The 20,479-nt window shown below is 34.0% G+C and overlaps 1 protein-coding gene across 10 annotated transcripts in view; it reads left to right on the top strand.

Annotated features, from left to right (window-relative positions):
* RIMS1 (regulating synaptic membrane exocytosis 1) overlaps window positions 1-20,479 on the top strand; it is a 412,074-nt gene that overhangs the window by 174,981 nt on the left and 216,614 nt on the right. For all 10 annotated transcript variants that reach the window (XM_069067040.1, XM_069067036.1, XM_069067039.1 and 7 more), the window contains 6 exons: window positions 1,794-1,917; window positions 5,458-5,504; window positions 7,362-7,474; window positions 17,292-17,422; window positions 18,133-18,304; window positions 18,434-18,587. In XM_069067040.1, the coding sequence (XP_068923141.1) occupies window positions 1,794-1,917; window positions 5,458-5,504; window positions 7,362-7,474; window positions 17,292-17,422; window positions 18,133-18,304; window positions 18,434-18,587 (741 nt within the window). The remainder of the gene's footprint in view (window positions 1-1,793; window positions 1,918-5,457; window positions 5,505-7,361; window positions 7,475-17,291; window positions 17,423-18,132; window positions 18,305-18,433; window positions 18,588-20,479) is intronic.

Genomic DNA, 20,479 nt, shown 5'->3' with positions numbered 1-20,479 from the left:
TGTTTGAGAGGCAGGACCTTCCCCCAGGTCTTCCCGGCTCCAAGACCAGTCTTTTTCCCAAACTGTCATGCCTTCCATTGTGGTAGAAAGACTCATGTGAATACAATACATTTAAAAATGAATTATGCAGGGGTGGCTAGGTGGCTCAGTGAATAGAGCACCAGCCCTGGAGTCAGGAGGACCTGAGTTCAAATCTAGCCTCGGACACAACATGAAAACTAGCCGTGTGATCTTGGGCAAGTCACTTAACCCCAGTTGCCCTCCAAAAAAAAAGGCAGAAAAAAATGAATTATTCCTCCATTTCACATTTTCAATGATGTTTTATCTCAATGGTGTTTTACCCTATTTTATTCATAGTAATCTGTGACCATGTGCTTCTACCCTTTTACTACTGTTTCTCAATTAAGTAGTTAATGCAAATGAGCAATGAAATGCACTAAGGGAGCTTGGTCCTTAAAGGTAATTTTCAATGAACTTTTTGATAAGGGAAGGTTTATTTTGTTATATTACCAATCAATCCCTGATATACTTTTACATGTCAGTTTCAACAAAGTGCACACATAAAGGCCAATTTGAAGAATTATCATATGCAGTTACTCAGATGCTACAATTTCTTCATTAATAGAAGATAAAATGAAATGGTTTCACCAAACAGAAACAGCATGATACTTCTTCAATTTCTCATAGAGTCCCACAGTTTATAAGAGCATCACTGTCCTTTTAGAACATCAATGACTTATGATTTCTTTGAGGCTTAGAAGGCACTATGATGAATCAGTGAACCAAAATTTCCATCCACGATAGAAAAGTCAGAGTTTGTCCATATAACTTTGGGAGAGAGCTCATTTAAGTCTTTAAAAAAATTTTTAAGTGAAAGATTATATTGACTTTTAAAAATGTATTTTTAAGTGCCTCCTGGTTTACTTGCACTTTTCATTTAGGAGAAAAATACATTAACTCTCAAGAGTATATTAAATAAGATTTTTAAAATTGTATTCCAAAGTTGAGAACTCCATAGTATATTCTTAATAAAAACATTTCCCAGTCTTTATGTTGATTTATATTAATTTTACTTCAAAATTCCTTTTATGAAGCATTTTCTTTTGTAATTTAATTCTAACAAAGTTATATCATATAGAAAATTATGTACTTTTAACATCTGGAAATGGGTTAGCCCTCATGCAACAGTTTTACATCCGCTTGCTTCGTTATCTTGCCATAGCTACCTAGGTTAAACTATGTTTGTGGCCTTGAAATCCTTTCACTCATCTTTATTCTTTTGTGCATCTGGCGAAGACTATATAGCATCTTAGAACCAGAAAAGTTACACTCACCAATATTATTCGATGTTGTTAAAAAAAAAGAAAGAAAGAAAAGAAAAAGCTAGGATTTATGTGTAAGAGCCTAGTAGGAATTGTACCTTCACCCAGAGGTTGTGATGCTTGCTGCCTAATAGACCCCTTCCAGCTGAAATTTGCTAATTCCATCCCATAGCACAAGGCAGTTGTTTTGATTATTGCTGATTCATCTAAAATATATCAAAAACATCATGTACCATATTGTTTGCAGGAGACTGCAAAATAAATACATAAATAAATAAAGTTCTTAGAGATTTGGAAAATCAATTTAACCAGTTTCCATGTTGTGAGACTTTGCTTTTGGTTAGTGGAGCTTAGATAACTAAAATATATTTGTATATGTTTTGCATTCTTTGTTTAAAACATTTTAAAAGACAGAAAAGAAAAATTTAAAAAATCCTAAGGTAAAAAAATACCCTTTTTTTTAAATTCAAGGGGATGAAGTTCTAGAATGGAATGGTAAACCCCTGCCTGGAGCTACAAATGAAGAAGTTTACAACATTATTTTAGAATCAAAATCAGAACCTCAAGTTGAAATTATTGTTTCAAGGCCTATTGGGTAAGGCTAAAAAAAACTTGCTTCTTAAGTTTAGTAAATTACATGTATTAACAGGGTTTTAAAAAGAAGTTTATACATTCATATAATACCTGTTATGTGGATGGCATTTTCTTCAAATATGGGCACATATACTGGATTCAAAAAACAAAACCTCTTTAGATCTGTATACTGAATTTTCTTCAATACATTTTAGAGGATTTAAGTTATCACAAGGCTAAATGTCACAGAATATGATAAGCTTTTATTTATGTAATAAGAATGAAATCCATTTTCAAATGAAGGCACACTTTTGATTTCTAGTAATTCAAATTCTATGATTTGTGTTACTAGAGAAAGGGGGCATCCATTAATTCTTCTTACTACAGAAATTGAAATTTAGCAATCCTAGCCTAATGCTATGGCAAACCTTTTAATGTAATAGCCTTTACCTCTTTAGTTTATAGACTATAAGAAAATAGTGCTTCGTTCTATATTTTTACATGTGGATTGAGTGTAGATTTCACTTAAAGGTAGATGATTTTGTAAAAAAAAAAACTGTTAATTTAAAAAATTTCTATATTTTAAAATGTTAAATCTTTATAAAAAGAAAGATTATAATTCAATTAACTCCAGCAATTTAACAAGCATTTTAAGTGCCTACTATGCACCAGACAGTGAACTAGATACTGAGGATGCAAAGACAAAAATAAAGATAGCTCATGCCCTCAAGGAGCTTACATTCTCAGAAAAAATGAAATAATTTAATTTGGAATATCCACATTTTCACATACTTAGGCTTGTTCTGAATTATAGCATATTTTTATTCTCTATGAATGTGTCCCCAAAAAGTACATAAATGCAATACTTGCCCCACCCTTTATCTTTTTGCTTTAACCAAATATGACTCCACAGTTTAGAGTGAGTATTCCTTTTGACATCTAAATTTTGAGATGAAATTTTGAAGTTGTTGTTACAATTCACTTAATATTTGAACACATTAATGAAAAATATATTTTCTTAACATTTTCTATTCTATTATTGTTGGGCTATAGCCCACAATTTTGTTGAAAAAGTATATATGTAGGTTATATTTTTATCCTCTTCATGGATATTTGCACTCACAACACACACATATGAAAACACATTATTTCAAATTGTCAAAGAATTGAACTATATTATCTATAATCAGCATGTCTACAGCATACTTCTGCTAGTTTTCTTTAAGTGAAAATGGGAATTTTTAAAAAATGGAATGAAGGCCTGATTAGAAACCAAAATTAAATGACTACTATACAGAGTACAACAGTAAGGCATTTTATAATAGTATTATGCTTTCTATCTATCTAGATTTCTAGCATATTATTTATATATAATTTATATTAGTTTTATATTACATGTGTTCTTGAGCTGAGGCAAATATGGGGCTGGGAAAGAGGTAAGTAATTCCTGAAGAGGGGCTGTAAATATAGAAATAAAAAATGAATATGGCAAAGCTCTTGCCAAACTGCATTCAGATGATCAGGGCTACTGAAAGAATATATCTAAAGTATTATTGATTCTTGGCTATTTACAATCATAAAAGACAAAGCAGATTTTAATGTAAAATGGTATAAACAAAATTAGGAAAGGAACTATAGACACATCAAAAATCACCTGTTAAAAATATAGAATTAATCGAATGTATGGAAATAGACATCTTCCTAAAAGTATCTTCATTTTCTACCCAAAGAAGAAATTGCTGAAGTGTTAGAAGAAAGTCCTTATTCATAGTTTAATGGTGGTTCAATTCAAAACTGTTAATGACCTTAGAACAGTAGATAATTATTTCTTCAGAGACTATCAAATCCTGATTAAAGAATGGCTCTGAGAATAAGTCCAAGTCTAGCTTTTGATTAAACTTATTAGAGTAGTTTGATAGTAGAAAACTTGATACATTGACAGTATCTACCATGTCATCACATAGAAGGAATGTTATGAAATATTTGATTCCACATCAAGGTCATAATAGTTCTCAGACTTATCCCACACATCTGTCAACAAACACATCTTATCTGGAAGTATTAGAGAAGTAAGAACCATTAGGTACCTTTTTGGAAAAGATCTACTTGGAAAATCTATACTAAGTAAAAATAAAGCATTTTAAGATCCTGCCCAACTCCACTTAATAATTCCAGGCTCATAATAGGATTCTGTGGTCCAGATTCCATTCTTTAACATTGCTACTCAAATTAACATTTTCCAAAGACTCAACTAACAATTTTATAGAGCATTGCTCCTTAAGGTAACCTCCCACCTCATTTGAATTAGCAAGATTCTGTGATTCATGAAAGATTTAAAATATCGATTGAACTGCAGAATTATCCTGTTGGAAGCTTTGAGAACATGTAGGAGAAATAATTTAATTGTTTCATTACATCAAGGACAGGGAAAAAGAAAAAAAAAGTCATTATAAGTGAATCAAAATTTCCACTTTTGCCACATCACAGTATTCTTGTTTATCTCCTTTTAACATATTGATCTAATGTTAGGATGTGAGGGCTGGTCCATCATACTCCTTCCTTGTGAGTGTATTGTGCTGAGATTGTCTCTAGGTAAGTGGTTAGGATTTTTTTATTAGTCAATTGAAGATTATCTCTCCAGGTCTAAATCCCAATCTGTTTCAGTTTGTCATGTCACTATGTGGTCTCTGTGCTCTCCTAATAGCACTATTTCCTTTGCTAAATTGACAGTAATCTTTTTATAAAACAAAATACAAGTCACACTTATATACAGTAGAGCACCTAGGTTAGGTTTGTCCAGGGCTTCTGTAGGTTATAATTAAATTAGGAATGTGACATATCAAACACTAGTCTCTCAAAAATAACATCCTATTGAGATCTGTAGAATTTTCCCATGGATTGAATGCTACTTTTTCATTATGTGGTAAATAGCCATACAATAGTATATTTAGGTATACTTCATATATAGAGTTCTCTCTATATAAGGCATATGTGTAATTTTTTTAGCTTTTTATGTTGCAAGCTTGATTTTAATTTCCAAAGCACCTCATCATTTTCAGGCTTAAATTTGCCCATATCATCTGCACTTTCTTTTTTTTTATTTTTAAGATATTTTCCATCGATTCATTCAGTAAACTCTTTCAGATGTGTTTGTAAAGCCTACTAGTGAGTTGCATAATTTGTGTCATTCTGATTTATCTTCCTAGAGTGAAACATTAGTATTAGCAGTACTTCTTGTTTCCAAAACCTACTGTTTTGGTAGTAAAAATATTGTGGCAAATTTAGCCACAATATTAATGTGATTGTTGTCATTGTAAAAAAAAAAAAGTTTTGTTATTTTGATCTTTGAGGTCTTCCTTTGGGAAATGCAGTTTTGTGTAGCGTGTAACATTCATGCACATTAGTAGCTGCCTTTACAGTAACTCTGTTCCATTGCCACTCCTTTTTTAAATCTCAAAAGGATTATGCCATCACATTGAAACCAAATGTAACTATGAGACCTTCAGAAAGATTCATGAGCTGAATTTGGCTGATTTTAAAAATACATACTGTTTCTTTGTAGTGATATTCCAAGGATTCCTGAGAGCTCCCATCCTCCATTAGAGTCTAGTGAGTATGAAGACTTCTTTTGATTAATAAAATCATCTAAAATGGTTCTTTCTATTTTTAAAGTCATATCTTTTGAACTCATATATTACCATTCCCTTAATCATTCAGCACGAGAGAATGTATAATTGCTTCAAGGAAACTGGAGCATAGGCAAGTAGAGGCCTATAAATCATGATTAAAGGTGGCAACAATATGGATATTGGGGGCACTGAGACCCATGAATATCCTTGGGCCCAATGAATACCTACTTTCCACTTTATGGCACTGTTTCTCCCCACTGTGTATGGTTATAGGCATATTTCTTCAATGATGATGGTATTTTCTTAAAAGATACCATCATAGGATCTGACATCTAGCACTGGAGCATTATTTTTCAATGGTGATACGAGTAGAGGCTATGTTTTCCCTGTCACAAGAATGTCCCAGGTGAGGAAAACCCCTCTTATCAATGAATATTGGCAACTAGAACACTGACAAATTATGTGACTTAAAAGTTATCTTCCATATAAGGAAATTCCCCTGTCCAACCAAATTATTTTAGTGACTGTATAAGAAAAAATGATTTCATTTTAAGTCAGGACTCATCTCCTATTCTTCCTTATATCCTATCATCCATAGCAAAATACCTTGAACATAGAAGATGATCAATACTTACTAAATAAATGTATGTATGAGTGAACAAAAGAAACAAATGAAAGAATGAAAGTGTCCCTTATAAGGAATTTCCATCCTTTTGATAGTTCCATAGCATAGAGCCAATGACAAAATGGTAATGAGGTACCTATTTACCAATTATTCTATTTCATGATAATAAGGATAATATTCCATTCAGAGTCTCATGTTAGGAATAACCCATATTCCATCACCCGCACCATCATTAAAGATACTATTAAAGGGCTTTCATGTTTCTTAAGTATTTCAGCTGTGAAGCATGGGCTTGAAAAGTGTGTAATCAAGCAATGTGGCATTATATTCAGTGAGAGTGTGAGTACATCTAAATTTGTGAATTGTTTATCCTTATAATTTCTAACCCACTCTACCCTGTGTACTAAATAGTTGTAGGGGGGAAAAAACAGTTTTTAATTAGCTACTCCTGTTGCTTCTGGGGCATCGTCTACATAATAATATATGATCAAAGCCCAAAAGAAGATTAACTTGAGACTTTGAAAAGCATCCAGACAGCCTTGGTTGATAATTAAACCAATGTGTATAATAGAGTCCAGAATTTTCCTTCACTTTTCAGAAACCACTTCTGTACCCTTTCTGTGAACTACTGGAGATACCATCTGATTGGATCCACAGGTTTTAGAGGTTTATTTTGTAGTCTTTCTACTAAGAAATTGGGTAAAACTAAGAAAAAGATAAATAAATCTAAGATTAGTTGCTGATCATGAATTATGTTTTCTATTAAATTTATTAAAATTTTATAACAAAGATAACTCAAATAAACCTAGTCACTCTACCAATGTGATTGAATGAACACCTTCATCATCATTAATTACATCTACCACCACCCTCACGTGCACTTATCATTAACCTAGGTCCTCTTCAATGTAAGTAAATATTCAGAATGGCACATGTATTTAGAGTCTGATAACCCAAAGTGCATGCTGAATCTATTTCTTACATTTTAATTATACTCCTCTCTCTTGGAAATGGTAATTAACCATATTTAAAGTACTCACATGGAATTTTATAATATGAATGTCTTGATAATTTTAGGTAGTTTTTTCCATTATCAAGGAAATTATATTGTATAACATATGCCTTGTGCATTTTAGAAAAATGTATTCATTGTAACATTATTTGACCATAATTTATTAGAATTATCTTTTACATTTTTTTCTCTTATTTCAGGTTCAAGTTCTTTTGAATCTCAAAAGATGGAAAGACCTTCCATTTCTGTTATTTCTCCAACTAGTCCTGGAGCATTAAAAGATGCCCCTCAGGTCCTACCAGGACAACTTTCTGTAAGTATTTTTTTCTTCCTGATAATATTGGAGAAAATTCATCATTCTCATCACTTTCTTTTTTGCTTTTTGGAGGGTAGCTGGGCTTAAGTGATTTGCCCCAAGTCACACAGCTAGTAAGTCTTAAGTGTCTGAGGCCAGATTTGAATTCAGGTCCTCCTGACTCCAGGGCCGGTGCTCTATTCACTGCGCCACCTAACTGCCCCAATCCTCATCACTTTTAGTTGTTTTTAATTACATTTTCTTTTTTCAATCAACCCCCAAATCAGCTTTTTCTCCCTTTCAATCTTCCCAAATTGGGGGAAAAAAACCCTTTTAGAAACATGTATAATCAAGTAAAATTAATTACCATTCTGACCACATCAAAAAAATTTCTCAATCTGCACTTTGAGTTCTTTACTTCCCTCTCAGGTGGTGGGTTCATGTTTCGTTATGTTTCCTTTGGAACTGTGGTTTGTCATTGCTCTGGTCAAAGTTTCTGAGTCTCTCCAGGCTGTTTGTCTTTACAATATTATTGTCATTGTGCATGTTTGTATGTCTGTGTATATGTATGTATGTACACACACATATGTGACTGTATGTATGTGTGTGGAGAGTGAGAGAATATTAATTTTTTCTGATTTACTTCAGTCTGTATCAGTTCAAACTGGTGTTTCCCATTTTCTCTGATACCATGCACTTTATAATTTCTTCTAAAATAATAGTTTTACATTGTAGTTATATACCATAACATGTTCAATTATTCCCCAATTATTGGGTATACCTCCATTTAAAAAAAAATTCCTTGCTACCCCCAAAAAGAACTGCTATATTTTTATACGCACTTTGAGTTTATTTTGCTTAGGACTAATCCCCCCTTAATTTCATTCCCTTGTGTCCCCCATTCTCTCTTATAATTTTTCTCCTTTTTCTATGTTGAGTGAAATCTTTTTCTATACTTATACTGTGAGTGTACCCTTCCCTCCTTTGACCAGTTCAGATGAGAGTAAGATTTGAATGTCACCCACTCCCCCACCCCTTTCTTGCTTGTTTGTATAAATTTCTACTTTTACACCCAAAGTATACAAAATATTTTTTCTCATTCTTCTTCTTATTTATCCTGTCCTAGTGTATTCCTCTTTCTCACTCACATCAAAATATAATGTAACTACTCCCAAGCCTTCTGTCTAAGTAGACTCCTGGTTTCTTAATGATTCTTAATGGTGATAGAGTTCTCAGAGGACATCAATATCATCTCCCCATATTCAAATGTAACAGTTTATGCTTTATGTTAGTTATGAATGAACACTCAGGTTTCTCTCAATTTCTGCATTTGCACTTTAAGGTTTAGCAGCTCTGGCATTTTCATCAGGAACATTGGAAGGTTTTTTATTTCATTAAAGGTCATTTTCTCCCTCTGTAGGATTATACTCAGTTTTATTGGTAAGTTATTCTTAGCTGTAAGCATATATCCTTTGCCTTCTGGAATATCATATTCTAAGTTTTCTGTTCCTTTATAGTGGTGGCTACTAAATTATATGTGATTCTTAATGTGACTCCTTGGTACTTGAATTGTTGCTTTCTGACTGCTTGCAGGATTTTCTCTGCATTTTGGCCATAGTATTCCAGGGGAGTTTTCATTTTGGGGTTTCTTTCAGGAGCTGCCAGGTAGTTTATATTTCTACTTTTTTTCTCTGGGTCTGAGAAATCTAAACAGTTTTCTTTTATGATTTATGATTGAAATGAGTTGTCTAGACTTTGTTTTTGGTCATGATTTTCATTTAGTTCAATGATTCTTAAATTAGAACTCCTTGATTTGTTTTTGAGTTTAGTTGTTAGTATATGATAATTTACATTTTATTCCATATTGTCATTCCTTTGACTTTGCTCTATTATTTCTTATTGCCTCCATGAGTCATGAATTATTTCATTCATTCTAATTTTTAGTGAGTTTGTGGTTTGGACAAAGTTTTATACTTCTTGTGCCAAATTATTAATTCCACTTCCAAATCTCTCTTCTATAACTCTCATTTTTTTTTCCAATTTTTCCTCCTGCCCTCTAATTTAATTTATTAAAAAAGTTTTACTCCTTAAAATGCTTGGTTCACATCTTCTAAGAGTTCTAGTTTAACTTTTACCCAAGCCATGTTTTTTCCCCTTGACTTGTATGTGTTTGCTTGTACATATTTTTAAGTCATTTTGATCTTCTGGACTTGTGTCTTCATCATCCTCATCACATAGCAACTTTTTATGGAGGAATACTTTTTTGTTTCCTCAATCTTCTAGCCTACTTCTTCACTTCAGAATTTGTTAGGACTAGGTTCTATCTACTTGTGGAGGGACTATCTGGGCTGACTTTGTGTTTTTTTAGGTTCTTGCTGATACTTTAATGGGGGTACTGATTATTATTATGTCATTGCAGAATCTCAGAGATAGTTCAGTCTGAAGACTTACAAGCTTTCAGTGCTCCCCATGGTCTGATCCAAGGTGCTGTCCCTCTAGACATAGTTCTGCAAGTTCCTTACCTAGCTTTGGATCTAAGCAATTGTAGTTTTAATGTGATGTAAGATCTTTCCCACTCCTTAATAGGTCTCAGATGTAAAGGCTCTCTCAATCCAGTGATGTATGTAAAGTGTATAGCAATATTGCATTGATTCAGGAAGTCAGAACCTCATCTGTTGGTCTTTATTTCTCTGCTTGTATTTTCTCTGACTTTTCTCCTGAACTAGTGAATATAATTAAGAAAGATTGTTGACCACTTAAACAGCTATCTTTCCCAGTAAAGCAGATCTGAGAACCTGTGCTAGCAGCCATCCTCGGTATGCCAGTGTGGTTGCCACTACAGCAACACACCTGTGGGCTTTCCCTGATTAGAGTTCTTTTGGATTGTAGCTAGATTCAACTACTATTTGCCACCTGGAAAACTATGTTGATTTAGAGTGACAGAGCTGCCAACTTCCCTTGGTCGAGTATTCTTGCTCTAGTTATTCCATTGCAGACTTCAGACTGGGTTGAAAAATGTAGAGACCCTACTCTGCTCTTGGGATCCAAGCCACATAGCTGCTACTTGCTTCTAAATTTTCTCCTTGCTCAGTATAGAACATAGGGCCTGTAACCACTCCTCATCCTGGAATGTCACCTCTAGTTTTTGGTACCTTCATCAGTCTGCCCTACATTTGTGACCCTGAATCAGATCGTGAGCAAGGGCTGCTAACCTATCTCTACACTTTACCCAAGTTTAGACTTCTCTGTGTTAGATTTGGAACTTCTTTCTCTTGCCTTCAATCGGTCCCTCATAGAAATTTAGGCCTTCTTGAGGAGACGTGTTCAGAAAGCTTTTTAGATATGTGGGGGAAATTTCTCACAGGTGAAGAGTTTACTTCAGACAAAATATTCAACAGCTCAGTGACTCCCCAAATTTCCTACCTAATAAATTTGAACCCAATTCCTCTTTCCAGCAATACTCTAGGGGAAGAAGAGCCCATCAGCAAACAACTTTCTAAGTCTAGCTCCAAACCATCTCCTGTGGACTTTATGTCAAATAAGTATAGAATGAGAATAGCTTGCATACTAATTTGGGAGTTCCCTCCCCTTTCTAGGGATCTCCTTCCCCATCTCCTGTTACTAAGCAAGTAGTTCATTACTCTGGGCAACTTTCAGCCAGAACCCAGGGGGAATGAATTCAGTCTATGATCTTAGCTTCCTTACTCTGTTGTGTATAGTTTGAGGTTGGTGACTCCTTGAAGAAAGTTCATTTGGACCTAATCCATTTCTTGTTTTCTGCCTTGTTCTCCCCAGAACCTCTAATAAATTTAGCCTTTTGGCTTTAATGCTTAAGCAGTGATAGGGTTACAGTGATCTATGTCAGCTGGGAAGTTGATTAAAGCACTCATCCTGTCATAAATTTAGGTAAAAAAATACAGCTTGTTGATTTAGTAGTTTCATGCCAAAGAATAAGAGGAACGTGTTTCTCCAATTGTCAAATGCAGGTGCTTTGTTCACTTGGCATTGATTTATAAGAATTTCAATGACAATTTAGTCAGTTAATCAGTCAATAAGAACTTAACAAGGCCTTACTGTGCTCTGAGTACTGTGTGAAGTGGGATGTGTTGGAGATAGATACAAGTTTAAGGAGAAAAAAGCCTGTATTCTCAAAGAACTCATATACTAATGGAATATACAACATATAAATATCTGGTTACATGCAAGATACACACAAAATAGACTAAGATAATATTAAAGGAAAAGGCACTAGCATCTGAGAGAAATAGAAAGATTCCACAGAAAGTGGGATTTGAGTTGCATCTCGATGGAGGTCAGGGAAGCTAAAAGTGAAGATGAGGCAACAAAAGCATTCCTAGCATGATTTAAATCCAATATGAAGGCAAGAATTTGGGAGATTAAGTGTCTTAGTAGAGCAATTTCAATTAGACTGGTGGGATCCCCTTATAAACTTGGGTACAGTACATAGAGAAGGGTAAGCTATACAGACTGGAAAGGTAGGAAAGGACTAGGTTATAAAGAGCTTCAAATGCTCAAAAGAGGAGTTTATATTTGATCTTGAAGGTATTAGGGAGCTGATGGAATTTACAGACTTACTGTGAAGTATGGTAAGACATATGCCTTGGAAAAATTACCTTGGCAGCTCCTCAAGGGAGTATGAATTGGAATGTTGAGAGCCTTGAGGCAAGGAATCCAGTTAGAAGGCTATCATGCTTACCAGAGAAGTGAAGAGGATTTGAACATTTATAGAAAAAAAAAACTTTAAAGTTTACAAAACATTTTCTTCATCAAAACCAGGTGAGTTAGTGAGTGTGCATATTGTCATTCTTGTTTTACAGATGAGGAAATTGAGGTTCAGAGTATTTAGGTTGACTTGGTCATGCTTACACAGGAAATGAGTGGCAAAGTTTTGACATAGCACCCAGACCCTTTGACTGCACATTCAGCATATTTTTTTAACATATCTAATATCTATTTTTTCTTATATGCCATGAAATTCAATTCAGGATATTCATTCATTCTTACATTCATTCAACAAAGGGAGAAGAAAATAAGTATTTCTTAAGACCTTATTATGTATTAGGCATTGTGCCAAGTGCTTTACAAATATAATCTTATATCCTCACGACAACCCTGGGAACTAGATATTATTATTATCCCCATTTTACACTTGATGAAACCGAGGCAGAGAGAAGTTAAGTGACTTTCTCAGGGCCACCCAGCAACAAGTAATAGTATCCATTGCATAGAAGCACTTTGTTAGGGTCTGTGGTGAATGAAACAAGAATCCATTGGAAACAACCTTCCTTTCATCCTAAATCTTTTTTTTCCCCACTTCTTCCATCTTCTGACTCACATTGAGACCTAGATCTCCCCTGAAGATTCATCATCCCTAGTTATACTTCCTAGCACTTTCACTTATTCCCCAAGCTTACTTGTTAAGGTGGAGGACCTCAACAAGGGAGACTTCCTGGCTCCCCCATTCACAATTCCTCCCTCAACAATCATCACTTAGTAACATCACTACCTTTGAGGATTATTCAAGTCCATGTCTACCATCCTATCAAAATTCTGATAGCTGTTGTCTACCATTTTCAAGGAAAGTCCTCTTTTTTCTCAAAGAGTTCTTCAGTGCCTGTCACACAGCCTTTCTCTTCTCCCAACTCTTAGACTCATCATAGGGGACATACATATTGATACTTTTTTATGCATCCTAAACTAACAGTTTTGCAATTTGCTTATTTCCCATGACCCACTCCTCCACTTTACCTCAGTTACTCAGAGATGACATATACTTTATCTTATCACCCACAGATGTACCAATACAAAATTTATGTACTTTAATATTCCCTTATCTGATAACAGTCTGTTGGCTTTTTACCTCTCCCTCTACCTTGCAACCCTAAAATCTTGTTTTTCTTCATTATGACCTCTAATACCTCAACCTTGTGATTCTTTTCCTGACCATAACCCCCTGAACTGTCTGTAAAATTAGGATAATAGCACCTATCTCTGAGAGTCATTGTGAACATCAAATGGAATAATAACTGTAAAGTGCTTAGCAGTATGTGGCATAGAGTAAGAGCTATATAAATGTTTACTACTACTACTACTACTATAACTACCACTATCATCACCACCACTGCTTCTTCTTTTACTCCTACTATTTTTAATTGCCTAGCTTAATGGAAATCTTTCTTGACCTCTAGGCAGCTTTTGACATTGTTCTCTTTTCCCTGATAATTTCTAATTTTCAATGACACAGTTCTATCCTGTTTCTACTACCTATTTAACCATTCCTCAGTCTTCTTTGCTGAATATTTATCCAGGTCACACTACTAACCATATATATCTCCAGTGCTCTGCCCTGGGCCCTTTTCTTCTCTCTCTTTGTTATTTTCCTTGGTGATCTTATCAGTTCCTATGGATTTAATTATCATCTCTATACTAATAATTCTTAAATCTACCCTTGCTCTTGACTTCACTTCTCCTACTGCCTATTGGACACTTTCATCTGGATGTCTCACAGACATCTTTAACACAACATGTTCCAAAGTGAACTCATTATCTTCCCCCCTCCTCACCTTCCTGTCATTGTAACTTCTCTGTAATCATTAAGAGTGTAGCAATTCTCTCATTTATCCATGTTTACAACCTATATATCATTTTTTAAAAAAATAATTAATTTTTAATTTTTAACATTTGCTTCCATAAGTTTTAAATTTTTTCAGCCTCCCTCCCTTTCCCCCTTCCTAAGATGGTATGCAATCCTATATAGGCTATACATATACATTCTTATTAAACATTTTCACATTAGTCATGTTGTATAGAATAATTAGAATGAATGGGGGCAACCATGAGAAAGAAATAGCAAAACAACCGAAAAAGAGAACAAATAGTATGCTTCAGTATGCATTCAGGCTCCATATTTCTTTCTCTGGATGTAGATGGCATTTTCCACATGAGTTTTTTGGAGTTGTTTTAGGTAAGGACCTTTGCATTGCTGAGAAGAGCTAGGTCTATCAAAGTCAATCATCCTAGAATGTGACAGTTACTGTGTACAGTGTTCTCCTGGTTCTGCTCACTTCACTCACCATCAGTTGATTTAAGTCTTTCCAGATTTTTCTGAAGTCTGCCTGCCCATCATTTCTTACAGCAAAAGAGCATTCCATTACATCCATATACTACAACTTGTTTAGTCATTCCCCAGTTGATGAGCATCCCCTCAGTTTTCCAGTTCTTGGCCACCACAAAAAGAGCTGCTATAAATATTTTTGTACATGTGGGTCCTTCTCCCATTTTTATCATCTCTTTGGAGTACAACTCCTAAGTATCAGTTTTGACTCCTTATATGTGTTCTACCCTTTTCTCTGATACTGTTGTCACCTTGATGAAGACCATCTTTAGCTCACACATGGACTGTTGCAGTAGCCTGCTTTTTGTTTCCTGCCACAAGTTTCTCCTTACCCCAACCTATCCTCCATTCAGCTAATTTATTCCTAAAGTATGGATAGGTCTGACCATTTCACCCCAGCTCATTCAGTAAACTCTAGTGGCTTCCTATCACCTCCAACATCAAATGTAAAATCCTCTGCTTACCTAGTAAACCCTTTATAACCTGCCCCCTTTTACCTTTCCAATTTCCATATAACTTATTCACACTGGTGTACTCTACCATTGAGGAACACTTACTTCCTTACTGTTTCTTGTATAAGACAATTCATCTCTTACTACAATTTAAGGAAGGGGTCCAGAGCAGCCCTCTTATCACTTCCTGTCCAGTTGCACTCTGGACATTATCATGCCCTCTTCTGCCTCATGCCAGGTACCCTCCCTCCCCTCCACTCCCCTAGATTTTCAGTTTCTTGTTATGTGTTGTCTTTTGCCATTGGAATGTGAGCTTCTTGAGTGCAAGGACTCTCTTTGGGCTTTCTTTATATCCCTGTGGCTGGATATAATACGTGCATATAGCAGACTCAAGAAATTATATATATATATATATAGATAGATATAGATATATATATATATGTGTGTGTGTGTGTGTGTGATATATATATATATGTACATATGTATATGTGTATATAACTGACTTCTGACTCACTATATTTGTATTCATTTTCCTCCATGTCTGGAATTATCTCCTTCCTTATTTCTACCTCCTGGATTCTTCACTTCCTTCAAGTGCCAACTAAAATTTTACTTCCCACATAGTTGTTGTCATGAGGTCTCCACCATTAGACTGTGAGCCCCTTGAGATCAGGGACTATTTTAAACTTTCCTTTTATCTCCAAAGTTTAGCACAGTGTCTAATATATGAAGGTGCTTAATAAATACTTGTCAATTGACTGACAGTTGACCTACAAGACCAATATCCCTGCCTTTCACAGAGCTTTGTAGACTTTGTGTAGAAAGATATAAAAAATATAAAAGCATGTCCTGCATAGTATTACCTAGATGCAGGTGATTTTCCAGCAAAGCAGTTCAAAGAATCATAGAACTTTAAAGTTGGAAGGACTCCCAGTAAATAATGTAACCAAACCTCACTGTGATATCACAAAACCCCACTACAGTCTATCAATGTAGAATTATATACTTTTCTGAGGCATGATGTTTGCATGGCAGTAAATGCACATGTAAATCTTATCCAAAGAAGGAGAAACATTCCATAAGCATCAAAATTGAGATATTGATGCAGTGGAAAGTGCTGACTCTGTAATCTTAAAACCTGGATTCAATTTCCAGCTCATCTACTTAGTTCCAGCATGATTTTGGGCAAGTCACTTTACATCTCTTGCACTCACTTTAACTCATTTGTTTAAAAAAAAAAGTGATTGGTGATTTCCAAGGCCTCTTTCCATCTCCAAATCCATGATCCTATGAAGAAAGGCTAAGGTAGTTTAACCAGTCAACAAGCATTTATCAAGTACCTGCTAGATTCCAGGCACTGTCCTAGGTGCTAAGGATACAAATAAAAATTAAAAGTGTCTTTCCTCAAGGAGCTAATATTATGTAAAAAAAAATCATATGGAAGAAGACATACAGATTTCTGAAGGTTTAATTTAGTTTCTCATGTCTTCCTTATGATTGCTAAATATTTGTCACCTTTTCATATAATTGCCTGATAGGTTTAATCCCCATGTGGAGACATATTGAATTTCTTTGTATTTATTTATATATGTATTTGCTTATTTATTTACCTATTTATTTATTTGTTTGTTTGTTTATTTATTTATTCTGATTGTTCTTTTCCTTCTGGATCCTCAAGGTTCATTGACATGTCTACATCTAAATTTTAAAGAGAAAAAAGCTTCATAAGCTCTGAGGCTAACAATATTCCAAATTTTATTATTGATCAACTTCTTTTTGAGTCTATGTTGTCATCAACACCTTGGGTTATTTTATATTAAAAAACATTTTATATGCCCCATATAGAATTTTTGACACTCAAAACAATAAAATGTGATTTTAAAAATACTTTTTGAGGGTCTAATGAAATATAAAAGCATATATCTGAAGAAATAACACTGTTAACAGAATGCCAAGAGTAAGAACCATTTTTAAAGTTTAAGGTAAAAACTAAAAATACCCAGTTTTATTTTGCCCAGATGGCATATTCTCTTTTAACATCTAGATTTTAATGTTCATGGAATTATTTACTGAGAAATTGCTTGACTCACTTCCAGAAAACTCAAACAAAAAACATTTATTAAATGCTCACTATGGAAAAGACATTATAATTGGTAATAATTTTGATTTTCAGTTTTGCCTTCACTTTGTACCAATATTAGTTTATCATTGGATTTTAACAGTTAATACCTTCCGGATTATCCCACAGGTGAAGCTGTGGTATGACAAAGTTGGACATCAGCTTATTGTAAACGTTCTTCAGGCAAGAGATCTACCCCCTCGAGTGGATGGACGACCCAGGAATCCCTATGTGAAAATGTACTTTCTTCCAGATAGAAGGTAGTGATTCTTTTTTGGGAGGAGAAGAAGCATTCTAGAATTTTATTTTGGAAATGCAAAATATCTCCTTTTCTAAAATATTTAAAACATATGTTAGTAGTGATCAACTTGTTAATAAATAAGCGGATCTCCCCATGGTTCTTGTAAACTGTGTTTCCATGATGGAAACTAACTACTTAGTTTCAATGTCCCCAGGTGGCTTAATCAAAATTTTAATTTCTCAGACTTTTATAGTGGTAAAATAGTGAGAACATAGGTATAATCAAAAAGTTGTAATGCATAGCTGTTGCATAATTAGAGTTGCATTAGAATATTATAATATCTAAGAAAGTATGTAGCTCTCTTAGGATGCAGGCAATTTATATAAACATTGTTGAAAATGATAATTGTATAGTATACAGATGATACAGTAGATAGCACCACGTGCCTGTTTTTCTTTATAATTTATAGGCATGTTATTTGCCTCCTGACATAGAAGTGATATATTCAGGATGCAGAATGAGATACATTTTTTTTAAGATGGGAGGATATGATCAATGAGGGAATTTGGTTTGTTTAATTACGTGTATTTGTTACAAGGAAATTGTTTTTTTAATTTCTTCTTTTCTTCCATAATTGGTGTGAGGGATGGGAGAGAGGGAAAATACATTTCTTTTCATTAAAAAGTAAAAATTTAATTAGAAAAATTTATAAGGATGTTTATTTTTCAGTGATAAAAGTAAAAGGAGGACCAAAACAGTAAAGAAAGTCCTGGACCCAAAATGGAACCAAACATTTCTCTATTCACATGTGCACCGTAGAGATTTTAGAGAGCGGATGTTAGAAATAACTGTGTGGGACCAACCAAGAGTACAAGAAGAAGAAAGTGAATTTCTTGGAGAGGTGATGTATGCTATGAAGATTTGAATGCTTTGCCTTTTAAATGCTAAACAAAGCATGAATGTAAATGGAGTTAATTTGATAGTTAACATTGGGACTACTTCCTGATTTAATTTTAAAATGTTTCTCTAGATCCTCATAGAGCTGGAGACAGCCCTTCTAGATGATGAACCACATTGGTATAAATTGCAGACACACGATGAATCTTCGCTACCTCTGCCTCAGCCATCACCTTTCATGCCAAGGAGACACATTCATGGAGAAAGCTCTAGCAAAAAACTACAAAGTAAGTCTTAGATCTTTAGATGTTACCATTTAGCAGAAATATTGGCTGTAGGCCAGCAATAGTGAACTATAGGAATAGATTTTTGTTTCTGGAGTTTTAAAAGAGATAACAGTATTAGAAAGAATTGCCAAGCTATATACTTAAGGTTAGAATGCAATTATACTAAGATTCCCCAAGTGTTTTTATTATCTGTCTTTCTGTCTACAATCTATCTATCTATTATTTATATACAGCTTCATGGATACTTCATGGGGAGCTCATTTAATGTTACCAAACAAATTTTACACCTGTGAGAATTAAATAGTATCAGAAGATTTTTTTTAACTTAAAATAGCATAATGTTATATTGCACACTGTACTGGTTATATGGCAGGCCCTTAATTGTGTGGGGGGTTTTTATAATCATATATATTTTTTAAATAAATTTAGTTCTATGCCTTCTTCAACAATAATACATTTTAGGTGTTTGTCATTTTTTTTAAAAGTAAGATTAGCTTAGAAATTGTGTGAACATTTGAAAAATTAGTTGATTTCTGAGAGACCCTAAGGGAACAATTTTGTTTTAACTAGATCAGTAATACTCATCTTTGATTTATGTGTATGAATATGTGCATTGTTACCAATTTTAACAATAATAGTTCACATTTAACACCTTATATTTGTTATCGTATGTAAGCTTGGTAACAACTCTATGAAATAAATCCTATTATTGTTCCTGTTTTGTGGAGAAGAAAATTGAGCTTGAGGAAGACTAAATAACTTCTGTAAGGTCACATGACTAGTATATGTCAAAGACAGGATTTTAAATAAGCTGTTTCTGACTCCAGCATTCTATCTATCATCTTACACTATACATCAAGATAAGTTTTAACATCTTTGTTATTCACAGGGAAGTTACTCTTGAAAATATGAATCTCAATTGTTTTTAGACAGAGTTTGATCTCCATTTTTCATTTCACTCAGAGGTAATTATTTCTCGAAGATTATATTGTCTAGTGAATAGACAATCATAAGGCCAAAATTTAGACTTGTAAAAGACTTCAGAGGCTATACAATATAATACAGAAGTTATGACTTGTCATGTAGGCAGTAATTGGCAAAGCTGGGATTTGAACTCAGGTTTTCTGATTCTAAATCTGCCTGTCTTTCCATTATACCACACTGTTAGTCTTGGAGTCAGGAACTTAGTAAAAGTTCTGCCTCAAATTGATACTAGGTATATGACCATATGAAAGTATATTCTTTACACAACTCTTTTAAGGCTCTTAAATTATAAATAAATTGTTACCTTGTATCAATGGAGGAAATTTCCAGGCTGAATATTTCCTACATCATTGAAATCACATGTCTAGACCAGAAAACAAAACACAGTATCCTGAAGTTAGTGTTATACAGAAAGGTCTTCAATCTCTCTATAAAAAGTCCTGGCCACCTATTAGAGGCTAATTACCAAAAAAATTTAGTTAAAAATAAAACAAATGGTATACTATGGAGTCAGTCAACAAGTATTTGTAAAGTTCTTACTGTATGCAGGCATTGTGTTAAGTGATGGAAATAGATGCATGAGGCAAAAAATAATCCCTGCTGTGAGAGATCATCCATATTTTAAATATGGAAAAATTACATAAATAACTAGAGGTATATAAAACATATACATATATAATATAATATGTACATAATATAACATATACAGAGTATATGAAGGTAATATGAAAGAGGGAAGCATTAGCAGTTGGAAGGAAAAGATTCTTCAGAAAGTAGGCTTTAGGCTGAGGTCTTGAAGAAAGGATACTATAGAGACTGCTGCCGTTTCTTTTCTGACGTGACATGTCAATTGAAAAAAGTGCAAAATTGAAAGAATTATATTTTATAAACAAAACAAAAGAGGAATC

The sequence above is a fragment of the Petaurus breviceps genome, unplaced genomic scaffold, assembly GCF_028583685.1.
Source record: "Petaurus breviceps papuanus isolate PSGF00001 unplaced genomic scaffold, PetGlider_PUasm1.0 90734, whole genome shotgun sequence".
Lineage (NCBI taxonomy): Eukaryota > Metazoa > Chordata > Mammalia > Diprotodontia > Petauridae > Petaurus > Petaurus breviceps.
Note: the sequence above shows the minus strand (reverse complement) of the source record. Positions and strands in the feature narration are given on the sequence as shown.